The sequence below is a fragment of the Petromyzon marinus genome, chromosome 31 (genome assembly GCF_048934315.1).
Source record: "Petromyzon marinus isolate PM22_M1 ecotype Great Lakes invasive population chromosome 31, UKy_Petmar_22M1.pri1.0, whole genome shotgun sequence".
NCBI classification, from domain to species: domain Eukaryota; kingdom Metazoa; phylum Chordata; class Hyperoartia; order Petromyzontiformes; family Petromyzontidae; genus Petromyzon; species Petromyzon marinus.
The window spans coordinates 7407099-7420214 of NC_133697.1; the positions used below are offsets into that span (position 1 = coordinate 7407099).

The 13116-nt window shown below is 43.7% G+C and overlaps 1 protein-coding gene across 8 annotated transcripts in view; it reads left to right on the forward strand.

Moving 5' to 3' along the window:
* LOC116947742 (estrogen receptor beta) overlaps window positions 1–13116 on the forward strand; it is a 146642-nt gene that overhangs the window by 91081 nt on the left and 42445 nt on the right. For all 8 annotated transcript variants that reach the window (XM_076070808.1, XM_076070809.1, XM_076070811.1 and 5 more), the window contains one exon: window positions 7517–7650. In XM_076070808.1, coding sequence (XP_075926923.1) covers window positions 7517–7650 — 134 coding nt within the window. The remainder of the gene's footprint in view (window positions 1–7516; window positions 7651–13116) is intronic.

Here is a 13116-nt window from a genome sequence, read left to right on the forward strand (position 1 = left end):
TTTTCATTTTTTCATAATTAATGTATATACATTAAAAAAACATCGATTCTTACACGTGTTTGTATTGGGAGCCTTAAGAATTGGCATAAATCGATTAATCGTTTTACCTCAAGTTCCAACCTCACTGGGAATTCGAATGTTAGAAACCTCTTTCATCTTTTCACTTGGTGTCATGTGGGAAGAAATGTATTTTCATCATGAAAAATGTATTAACAACTAACGTTGAGAAAATGTCACATTATTAAAGTCTATGGCAAGTTCCATCAATGTAGCCTGCTGACAGAGCTATTGTTGATTTCGGCAAAAATAGCAACATTAATTTCACTAAATTGTTGCTCACTGTTCCCAAATGTGACATTTCTGTTTATACATGCAGTTGTAATTGTTTTTCTAGTCAATATTACAGATCCATGATTAGCTTTACCAATGGCAAAGTAATTGTTGAAGGGCATGGCAATTTTTATTGTGCTTGAATTGCTTGTTTGAAAATGTGAAATGCCACATCATCTTGAAGCACCTTGCAAATCTAAGAACTCGCAAACGAGACGCAAGTTTTCAGCCGACGTAGTCGGACAACAGGAAGAAGCCACGTGGGTTTGAGGATGCGTTGGCGACCGCTGGATATGTCACGGACACCGGCAAAGATTCTCTCGCCCTGGTGGTGAGGTCTTCAACCGGCATGAAGGCCCGTGCGGTAGACAAATGCTGCGCTTCAGTTTTGCTCTAAGACCACCCTACCCGAGCCCTGTAGCCAGCTAGGGTAGATTTGCTGGAGACCTATATAGCCTTGCTTTGTATCTCTGTTGAACTTCTTTCGCACTTTACGTAGCCAACTGTGGTAATCGGCGGTGCGGGGGGGGGAGGACAACAAACTAAACGCAAAAAAAGCCTTGGTATGACTCATGTGGAGCAAGCATTACAGGTTCAGGTGTCAGTGATTTAGCCATTAAGTTGCTTTGTATGAGAGTTGGTGAATTGCAGATGCTCCCACCCACCGCCTTCACATTTATGGGCCTGGTATTGCGAAGTGACATGCTCCATGGTTGGATTTCATAGGTGCAGTCGCGCACAGCAGAGTTTGGATTTTTTAGTGTACCGCTGTGCAAAGTCCACCCTATGTATGTACATGGGCTGAGTGTTTTTTTGTGACCTCCAGGACAAACTGAAAAACAAATTACGAGACAAAGAGCAAACAGAGGGTGGCTGCTTAAAGGGCAGTGATTTGGCCAGATGGGAAAGCTGAACTGTCATTCCCACAAAGGGAATTAGATCCATTGTGGTAAAATCAAAGGCAATGGGTATAGATACAATGGCAGATGCTCTTTGTAGCTCTACAGATAAGTAAGCCAACTGACTGTCGGTAAGCTGAATATCCCTTGAAGTATGAGCCCCTTTATACTTCTGGTAGGAAGTTTGTCGGCTTTCCAGAACTAGAGTCTAGTCTTGATTCAGACCACTGGGTTCTGTAAATTACAATGAAAGATTATGCTCCGGGAAATTATGACAAGACCTGGTTTTGACTAGTAGGGTGGCACGATTGGAGGAGATGGACCAGCTTCTGTGCTTCTGGAGGGCATGGGTCAGGAGGACTATGGGTTCTAATCCTGGTAATTTCTTTCCCCAAAGTCCTGTGGAAGCTACAGGTTGAAATGCACCTGTAGGCGTTGAACTTGTATGTGAATACCAGAAAGTTCAAGATCGAGAGGAGATTGTATATGTCTATGTTACCAGGTGACTGGTTGACATCAATAGACTTTGGAGACATTTCACATTCCAAAAGCGCCATCCCACAGTGCCGAATGACGTTTGGGTTAAGGAATTTTGCAGTTCTGGACTATATACCATCTCCCTGCCGATCATAATTGATTTGGTATGCGTACCACACTCACGCTGGGCCAGGGTTGTGTGGGTATATTTGCAATGACTAGGGGCTAACACGAACACGACATGTCTCCAGAGTCTGGTCATTGGTGCAAATAACTACATCTGACGAGATCTGGCTTGTTCATGCAATGGAGTTAGAATTGAATTGGTGATGGAGATGGGCTATAAAGCTCTTTTTTTACAGATGTCCAGTAATTTTCACAGATGTCCCGTAGACACAGTGTCAGTGCTGGAAGAACTGCTTTACTTTAATCTAGTCACTTGTAGACTTCCTTGTTTATTTGCTGACCTTTCTCTCTTTGCACGTTTGTTAAAGTAAATTTTTGTTATGCTCAATGCCTCTAGTTGTGCCTCGGGGTGTTCCGTTGGGTACTTAAACATTTTTTATCGCGTCGCGTTTTATTGCCAATCAACATACACACGGCCAATATCTTTATTTTGTTTTTAAAAAATACATTTTTTTACACGTGCATTTCAAATGCAGGGCTTCTGCTATAGTGGCAAGGCAACTTATAGGGGACCTAATTTAAATTCCCACGATGGCTACGTGATGGAACATAATGCCCAAAAATGTCTAGTGTGTTGCATCTGCTAGGCGCTGGACCGCTTCCACAGCACTAAACAGGGTAATGTTACTCGTGTCTTACACCGCAATGCCACGGGGCCTGCCGAGAATATATATATTATATTGTTAAAGGGCCAACTCCGTGGAGAACTCCAGCTATTAGTGTCGCTTCATATTTAATGTAAGTGCAATGTACATGTAATTCCAAGAAGGTCAGAACCTCATCAGGCTTTTGACAAGAGTGTGACTAGATGCTCGATTCTCTGCTTTGCTTGAATGTGATTTAAAATGTATTATTGCTCAGAAACGAATAAAATAATTAGTACACTTGTATAGGAACCTACAAGCTCATTAGCATTCATCTGCGATGGATGGGTTGGTTAATATCATGCAAATCTACCAGTGTTTTTCTGTTATAATGGCTTATATCGTCAGAAGCTCTTAACATAGTTGATATTCACTCCGTTTATGTTAACGCTTTTACTTGTGCTCCTACTGCTACTGCTGCTGCTGTGAATGATCTTGGGTAGATAGCGTATCTACCTTGCCCCACACTTCTCTTTCTTTTGTCACTTTATTTGGGTTTCTCCAGGATAAATACACATTCTGATTCCCCCAGTGTTAAATGGTTTTGATAATTTGCTAAAAGCATTTGTTATGGGGCCTGGGTGTGGGAAAGCTTGATTTGTCCGCATACATTTCTACAGAAAGACATTTTTAGTAGTCGAAATTGAATAAAACGTTTTATGTGCCCATTTTCACATTTGTGATACAAAATTTAGAACTATGTACGAAAACATACAAGCACAAGTCACATTGTGAGTACGAATGTGTATAAAGAATAATATATATTTTTTAAATTGCGAAATATACAAACCTGGTGCAACCAGTAGTAGTAAAATTCTCACGACGTTTCGACTGCAACACAAGCAATCATCATCAGGTGTGAAAACCACAACAAGAAAATTTCAAAAAAGTGGCGGTTATTTTTAACGTTAGCAGCACGGAGAGTGATTTGGTAGTTTGTTCAGATGGACGAGTCCATCTATGTTTGGAAAAGAGGAGGGGGGAGACGAAAATAATGGATGCGGTCTGAAAGTCACCTTAAGCGTGCTCAATCAATTAAGACCCGAAATGGTTTATCGAATCCTTCCAATGATTGCTAAGCCAGAATCCATGTTCTCGGTTGAAATTGTCTCTGTGCTTGTATATGTGGATAGCCTCATGAACGAATCTCTCATGGTAGCCAGATGGCTTGCAAAGTCTTGGAGCAGTCAATGTCATGTGAACCCACTGAATTATAACAGTGATCTGCCACGGCCGAGGTGTTGGCCCTACCGTGTTTCAGTTCTGCTTTGTATTCACAAATGCGGTCCGAGACATGTCGTTTGGTTTCTCCAATGTAACTACTACCACAGAGGCAACCAAGTTTGTAGATGCCAGGGTACTGTATGCCCGGAATCACATCTTTTACAGACGGAACCAAATCACGGATTTTATGTAATGTGTTGAATCGGACCTGGATCTTGTGTTTATTCAATATTTTGGAGATCTTTTTTGTGATCCCCGCAATGTAGGGTAAAGTGATGGTTTTGAAAGGCTCCTCAAGAGGGTCCTTCTTCATGGTTGGAGTGATAGCTTTGCGGATTGTGTAGTTTGAATAACCATTAGCCTTAAGAGCTTGGTGTACGTGCTTGAGTTCACTGGCTATATGTTCCTGGTCAGATATGCATTGGGCTCTATGGTGCAGAGTCTTGATGAGGGAATTCTTCTGGGATGGATGGTGGTGGGAATCCAGTTTCAGATAAGCATCCGTATGGGTAGCTTTCCTGTAGACAGAGTGGCTCATTGAACCATCAGGTCTCTTTTTATTAGAACATCCAAAAAAGGTAGCTTGCCATCTTTTTCGACTTCCATGGTAAATCTGATGGCTGGGTGTATGGAATTGATGTGGTCGAAGAATTGGTCTAGAGCAAGCCGGCCATGTGGCCAGATGACAAAAGTGTCATCCACGTACCTCTTCCATAAGGTTGAGCGCAGAGTGGCAGTCTGGATGGCGTCAGTCTCAAATTTCTCCATGAAAATGTTGGCTACAACCGGAGATAGGGGGGAGCCCATTGGGGTGCCCTCAGTTTGTTTGTAGAAAGTTCCATTCCAAGTGAAGTATGTATTGGTTAAGCAGTGTCTTACCAGGGGGGGTACCTTAGTGTTTAGTCCTTGATGAACCAAGTCTTCAATGATTGCGATGGTGTCAGGTACAGGAACTTTGGTGAATAAGGAAACTACATCAACACTGACAAGCAGGTCGTCTGGGGACAGGGAAATACCCTTGATTGTCGATACCAGGTGAGTAGAATTTTGTACCACAGAGGTGGTTTTTCCAGTGAAAGGCCATATGATTTCATACAGAAAATGAGCCAGTTTGTAGATGGCTGAGTTGATAGTAGAGACGATGGGACGAAGGGGTGTATCTACTTTATGTATTTTTGGTAAGCCGTATAATCTTGCTGGCCTGGCAGCAGAAGGTTTCAACGATAACTGTTTTTTTTTAAATTATTTTATTGTTTCCCTTCTACGTTACTTTCCCGAAAGAACCAAGAATATGAATCCCTGCAGTCACGAAAGCTTTAAATCAAAAGGTGGCACAATGGTAAGAGCGCTGCACTCTGAACTTGGTGAACCGAATTTGATTTCTGACCACAGTTAACATTAGTGATGAGTGATATCTAAACTGGTCCTGGGATCGCCTTCACTAACCCACACTGACTAGGATGGTGAAGTATAGTCAAAAATACCCTTGGCCAAATGGAACATTGGGAGTCCTTGAACCTCCAATGTATTAACAAGGGGCGTTCAATAGTTGTATATACCATCTTGATTTGAAGCTTTCGTGACTGCAGGAATCCATACTCTTTGGTTCTTTCGGTAAAGTCACGTAGGTAGAAATTTTATTTTATACCTGCGTGACTTTACCAAAAGAACCAAAGAGTATATTTATTAATATATATTTAATAGTTGTGTATATATAATTGTTAGAATTTTTCTTCGTGGGATAAAAAAAATGTGAAGATAAAGACTGACGAAGGTTGATGACTGCTTCTATCACTGATAATTTTTTTGTTGGTGCCGACACATTATGCGCGTTCACCTCAGTTTATGTTCATGTGCATCTCAGTTGACAGTCACGTATTCCTCTGTTGGGCCAAATTGACAAAATGCCAACATTGACCTTGAACGTTATCTTCATCGTTATTTCTTGCTTGCTCGGGGCAATGCAGACCTTTTCAAAGAATCGTATCATTATGCCTGTCTCGTCGCTTTTGTTTGTCCTGTGTAGGGTTGGTGAGGGTTGTTTGTTTGCCGATGGCTCTATTCTCACACCTCAGATTTTCTCTAATCTAGTCACCTGTGGATTTCGTGCGCACGTTTGTTAAAGATGCTCGTTGCCTGTCGTGCCTCCACGTGCGCCCTTGGGCATTTCAAAAATGTGCTCACCGTGTCGAAGGATTCCTGTCAATCATAGATAAGTGCTGTAAATATCTTTATTTCAAAACCGTTGGCTTATCCCTGCATTCCAAATTTGAGGCTTTGGTTGTCGAGGCAAGAAGCATTTTGTTACAATTTCACGGCAGCTGCTTGCTGGTTCATAATTGTCTAAACTTTCCATTGTGCAGCAGTTGATAGACTAAACTGATTTTATCCACCGTCTGCTCTTTGCACAACACTGTAATGTCACTCAAGCGGTATATTATTTCACTACATGGCCAATGAGAATATTGATACATTATATATTGCTATTTGTGTCGCTTGATATTTTATGTAAGCGTAATCTACACAAGTCCTCGAAGAGGGTCAGAGTCTCATCGGACTTCAGCCACGAGTGTGACTAAGGACTGTGATGTTCTGCTTTGCGCTCACATGATTAGCACGTGTTCCTGCTCAGATATTAAAAACTATATATGTATCGATTTAAAGCTTTCGTGACTGCAATGATTCATCTTCTTTGGTTCTTTCGGTAAAGTCACGTAGAATGAGAATACAATAATAAATTGATAAAATAAAATAACACAATAATATTCTCACGACGTTTCGGCCACAACACAAGCGGCCTTCATCAGGTGAAGGGACGAGACTGTCTGTCTGATAGGACAGCGCTGGAGCTGTCCTACCAGACCTGATGAAGGCCGCTTGTGTTGTGGCCGAAACGTCGTGAGAATATTATTGTGTTATTTTATTTTATCAATTTATTATTTTATTCTCATTCTACGTGACTTTACCGAAAGAACCAAAGAAGATATATATGTATCATTTACACTTTTGTATGGGTTTAGCGGCGGCAGAGTGCTGAGCGCGCTTCGCTCAGAACTCAGCAACTGAAGTTCGATTGTTTGTCACGGCTAAAATCGGTGACAATTTATACCTGAACCGGCTCTGCCCACCTTTACTACCCCTTCACCAGCGCCGCATTGCTCAGCGTGGTGAAGTGTCGTCATACAACCGCATGAGCGACATGGTTGTTCATGGTGGATGCAGAATGGCTGGAATAACACTCACCTCGGAGTTGGCAACATCATTTGATTTCTCTCTGCCGCAATAATACTAATTACATGTGTATAGCACTTTTCATCAGGGATCTCAAAGCGCTGTACAGGACACAGCAGCAGCAGACGCTCGGCATGAAAATAATTTTATAAATACATTTTAAAAATCATTTACTAAATGAACTAATAGTTTGATAAGCGGAAACATATACATAGGTTTTAAGAAGCATTTAAAAAAAATGTCCACAGACTCGGAGATCCTGATATATCATGGAAGAGCGTTCCATAGCCTTGGGGTTACACAGGAAAAAGCCCGGTCACCCATTGACTAAAACCTCGACCTCGGCATACAGAGAAGAACTGCATCCCCAGATTTTGGGGACCTTGAGGGGACAAAGATGCCTCTTGTTCATTGCTTCAAATCGGTTCATTGACGTTACTTGTTTTTTTCCCGGCTACAAACTTAACGAGCCCGGCTATCTCGCCGTCTTTTGAAACCCCCACGTGTGCGGCCTGTTCCTTCCAGGGACGACGGCTGTTGCGTGGAAGGCATCGTGGACATCTTTGACCTGCTCTTGCGGACAGCCTCTCAGTTCATCGAGCTCAGCGTGACTCTGGAGGAGTTCATCTGCCTCAAGGCCATGGTGCTGCTGAACTCGAGTGAGTGGGTGTTGTCGCTATCTATTTTCCCCCTCCCTCGCACTTTTTGTCACACACGTGTTCTGTCCATATAGGGCTGCCCAGATTTTGGCTGGTGTGTGTTGGGGGGGGGGGGGGGGGGGCAAAAGGGGAACATTTTTCTGCACCTCACACAAAAGAGGGGGCACCGCAGCGGGATTTTTTTTTCTTTGTCACTATTAATGCCCCCCCCGCCCCGCTCCGCGTGCCATTCTGCCCCGGAGGCTCCAGGTACTTCTGTGCGGCCCTGCGTCTGTACGTGTTTTTATTTTCCTCCCTCCTCCTCCCTCCTCCCTCCTCCCATAGTTGAGTTAAAGAGGTGAAACGATGTGGCCTTGCAATTGCCTGCTCATACCAGACGCGGAAGGGTCTCCCATTAGAGGGAGCTAGATCTCCCCCCCCAACCCCCGAGGATATTTAGAGCTACTCTTCCATGCTGGCCTCACATCTTGTAAGAGATATAGGTACCCACACATTACCCCACCACACGCGACCTACCGATATGCTAACTGTAGTGTACCCGTTTATGCTGCTGGGTAGACAGAGCCCGGGGGGATTAAGAAACTCGCCCATCGTCTCGACTTCCGTGCAAGAAGATCGAACTTGAACTTGGCAAACTCTGGGTTGCAATCCCAGTGTGCCAACCATTACATCACGGCCTTATCTTGCGTATGTACCAGGTTACGTGTCTACTCAATTCGGGTGCATTATTTTGACAAATATTTCATTTATAAAATGTACCTACGGTATAGCCTTAACTAAATATTATTTGCATATATTTTAAAGATTATATCAGTTAATAAAGGAATTTACTAAAATGAAACAACGTGCAGCTCCTTAACCAACAATACTTCAAGAAAAATGTTTTCCCCAGAAGCCTTTGTTAAATCAATGCAAACCTTGTGCTGGTTTTGTCTTCATCAGCGCAAAGTGGCCTTGAAAATCAATGCCACCGAGTAAGCCTGATGTTTTTAGACGGCAGCGGTCGCCACGTGCTATTCTTGATTAATTAACTTGGTCCATGTCCTGGCACCATCACCATTCTAACAAAGAGGCACAAATTCAGCTCTCATTGGAGGGCATTAGCTCCAGACCCTGCCAGATCAAAGCCATTGAGCTCAAGCCATTACCCCCCTTACCCCCCCCCCAAAAAAAAAAAATCCCCTGCTGTGCTCCACACCACATTGTTTATTTTATCGTGGCTCTTCGACATGTTTTTGGGTTCATGATGAACTGAATATTGCCGTTGCTCAAAAGTTCCCAGCGCATGGAACGAATCTTGAACGTCGTACCGAACAACACGTGGCAAACCCGGGAACGCATCGGAGAGCCGTGCAGCACAACCGCAAAAACCTTCAGTTTTCGGTGTTTGCCAATTATGCTGTCAGCCTTACCATGTGCCTACGTGAATTTACTGGTCGTCGTGGAGATGCTTTCACGTATACAACTTGACGACGTGATGGTAAAGGTGTGATCTTACAATGCACACCTTTTTTTAAGGTGCTGCAGAGAACTGCCTGAACTGAAATAGCAGTTGCAGCCTTTCCATAAAGTGCTGCAGCTACGTCCTCTGTTATATACAGATTCAAGGGCATGATTTATTGTGCCAATTCCATGAATACAACAGAGTGGAGGCTGCTTATCTTCAATACAGAGGCTTCAATAGAACGTTTTCTTTATGGTCTTCTTAGTTCATCTTGCCACAGCCACCTAACTGATGAGGTGGACCAGGTTTCATGCAGTAGCGTCTATTAGACCGTTATAACTCGGTATACAGAGAGATGAGGCAAAGATGGAGAGGTAACCCCTTCATTATGTGCTGGCGGAGTTTTTTTTACGTGTAAAAGCCACAAGATCTTTTCCTTTAAGGTGGTTCGGGCCAGCGCTGGCACGTATCTCGGCTTCCCGCACAGAAGTTGGAGGTTGCTCGGTTGGCGCTTCTCGGCTTACGCGGGGGAGGCTGTTGAGAGCGATGCGGCAGGAGTGCCCACTGATTCGGCTCGTCGTTCCCCTGTAGAATTTTAACATGGTTCTCCATGCTCCATGTGAGCCTCCCTTTTAAAGTGCCATGATGATGTGGACCAGGTTTGTTTGTCAAGAGCGGAGCGTGTCGACTCCAGAACCCAGGCTCACCGTCAGTGCCCAAAAACGAAGTTTGCAGTAAGGTGTAACGAGCGCCAACAGTTTTACCAGCTAATGCTGGATTCATTAATGTGCTTACTCGGTGAAAAGGCTTACGTATTTACCAGTTCATTCACCTCCATAGTGGAAAATTACACGTGGTTCAGTGTTGTTGCCAACAAGGCTGATAGGATGCAGCCGCTCCTTCGTGGGGGTGGCCTGCCTGCCCGCCCACCAACTGGATAAACACTCTGATTGAGAGCAGGGCAATGTTGCAGGAATCCCTGAACGCTGCCTTTAAAACCATGCCCGCATGACTGCGCCCACTAACACAGCAGCAGCAGCACATGTGCCCTCTGATTTCAACAACGTTGACCTGTCAATTCACAGCATTATTTACTCACTTTGGCCTTCACACCCATATTTGCACCATGCTGCCCTTCGAAAAAAACGGCAGATTTATTGAACGAAAGTTAACACGAGCACTTTTTTGTTTTGTTTTGGTCGTTGATTTAAAATACTTTTGCACATTCTTCAATAACACTGCCTTCGAAGAAAATATTTTTTAAAATAGGTGGTGTTTTAGGCAGTGGCCCTTCTTAATGGCACACAGTGCATGAAGAAGGCCCTTAATGACACAGTGCATGAAGAAGGCCCTTCTTAATGGCACACAGTGCATGAAGAAGGCCCTTCTTAATGGCACACAGTGCATGAAGAAGGCCATTCTTAATGGCACACAGTGCATGAAGAAGGCCCTTAATGGCACATAGTGCATGAAGAAGGCCCTTCTTAATGGCACACAGTGCATGAAGAAGGCCCTTCTTAATGGCACACAGTGCATGAAGAAGGCCCTTCTTAATGGCACACAGTGCCTGAAGAAGGCCCTTCTTAATGGCACACAGTGCCTGAAGAAGGCCCTTCTTAATGGCACAGTGCCTGAAGAAGGCCCTTCTTAATGGCACAGTGCCTGAAGAAGGCCCTTCTTAATGGCACACAGTGCCTGAAGAAGGCCCTTCTTAATGGCACACAGTGCCTGAAGAAGGCCCTTCTTAATGGCACACAGTGCATGAAGAAGGCCCTTCTTAATGGCACACAGTGCATGAAGAAGGCCCTTCTTAATGGCACATAGTGCATGAAGAAGGCCCTTCTTAATGGCACACAGTGCATGAAGAAGGCCCTTCTTAATGGCACACAGTGCCTGAAGAAGGCCCTTCTTAATGGCACACAGTGCCTGAAGAAGACCCTTCTTAATGGCACAGTGCCTGAAGAAGGCCCTTCTTAATGGCACACAGTGCATGAAGAAGACCCTTAATGGCACACAGTGCATGAAGAAGACCCTTAATGACACACAGTGCATGAAGAAGGCCCTTCTTAATGGCACACAGTGCATGAAGAAGGCCCTTAATGACACACAGTGCCTGAAGAAGGCCCTTCTTAATGGCACACAGTGCATGAAGAAGACCCTTAATGGCACACAGTGCATGAAGAAGACCCTTAATGACACACAGTGCATGAAGAGGGCCCTTCTTAATGGCACACAGTGCCTGAAGAAGGCCCTTCTTAATGGCACACAGTACATGAAGAAGGTCCTTAATGGCACACAGTGCATGAAGAAGACCCTTAATGACACACAGTGCATGAAGAGGGCCCTTCTTAATGGCACACAGTGCCTGAAGAAGGCCCTTAATGACACACAGTGCATGAAGAAGGCCCTTCTTAATGGCACACAGTGCCTGAAGAAGGCCCTTCTTAATGGCACACAGTACATGAAGAAGGCCCTTCTTAATGGCACACAGTGCATGAAGAAGGCTCTTCTTAATGGCACACAGTGCCTGAAGAAGGCCCTTAATGACACACAGTGCATGAAGAAGGCCCTTCTTAATGGCACACAGTGCCTGAAGAAGGCCCTTCTTAATGGCACAGTGCCTGAAGAAGGCCCTTCTTAATGGCACACAGTGCATGAAGAAGGTCCTTCTTAATGGCACACACTGCCTGAAGAAGGCCCTTCTTAATGGCACACAGTGCATGAAGAAGGCCCTTCTTAATCGCACAGTGCCTGAAGAAGGCCCTTCTTAATGGCACAGTGCCTGAAGAAGGCCCTTCTTAATCGCACAGTGCATGAAGAAGGCCCTTCTTAATGGCACACAGTGCCTGAAGAAGGCCCTTCTTAATGACATGTGATATTTTTATTTATTTTTTATTCACTTTATTTTTATTATTTTATTGTTATATTTTTTTATCTACGTGACTTTACCAAAAGAACCACAGAATAGACACACAGTCCATGAAGAAGGGCCATTGCCAAAAATGTCACCCGTTACATATTTTCCCTTTTAAGGCCACCATGTTATTTGTCTGCGTGCGTCCGCCACTGCCAACTCGGTGTCACCAAATCATTTGCTAGATTTCAAAGAGTGTGCCGACAATTGGAAATTGTACAGTTGCAGCCTGTTGGTAATCCACTGCTGGATGAAGACCACCCCATGCTGTGTCGGTCGTGGGGAATTGTTTCAACGTGACTTTGCCATGTCGGTCAGTGCGGTTTGGTGACGGACGAACCAAGCACTGGTTTGGATATCACTCGCCAAGTCGCTCGGCTTGTTGCGCAATTTGTAAATGCCGGTGCGACCGTGTCACAAATTGTCAATTACATTTAAGCTCTTAGGCAGTTAAATATATGGAAAAGGTAAACATGGGATATGTTATGTTTAGCTCAAATGGTCATAATCAATCTTTGCGCAAGTTCAAGCCCATGCATTCCTGGCACCGTGTGTCGAGTATTTTGTTAAAAATAAAGTTAATTAAATTATGTATCACCTGGTAAGTAGCTCTTGGAGACACATGCAGTGGGCAAATAACTGCATCTGTGATAACTCCAGTCGTAACTTCACGTGAATAACTTTCTTGATTTATTCAGTGCGTTTGTAGCTTTGAATATCAAAGTACAGTAAAACCTTGGATTGCGAGTAACTTGGTCTGCGAGTGTTTTGCAAGACGTGATCACAACTGATATACGAGTGCTTTGATATACATTGAGGGAAAAAAGTATTTGATCCCCTGCTGATTTTGTACGTTTGCCCACTGACAAAGAAATGATCAGTCTATAATTTGAATGTTAGGTTTATTTGAACAGTGAGAGACAGAATAACAACAAGAAAATCCATAAAAACGCATGTCAAAAATGTTATAAATTTATTTGCATTTTAATGAGGGAAATAAGTATTTGACCCCCTCTCAATCAGAAAGATTTCTGGCTCCCAGGTGTCTTTTATACAGGTAATGAGCTGAGATTAGGAGCACACTCTTAAAGGGAGTGCTCCTAATCTC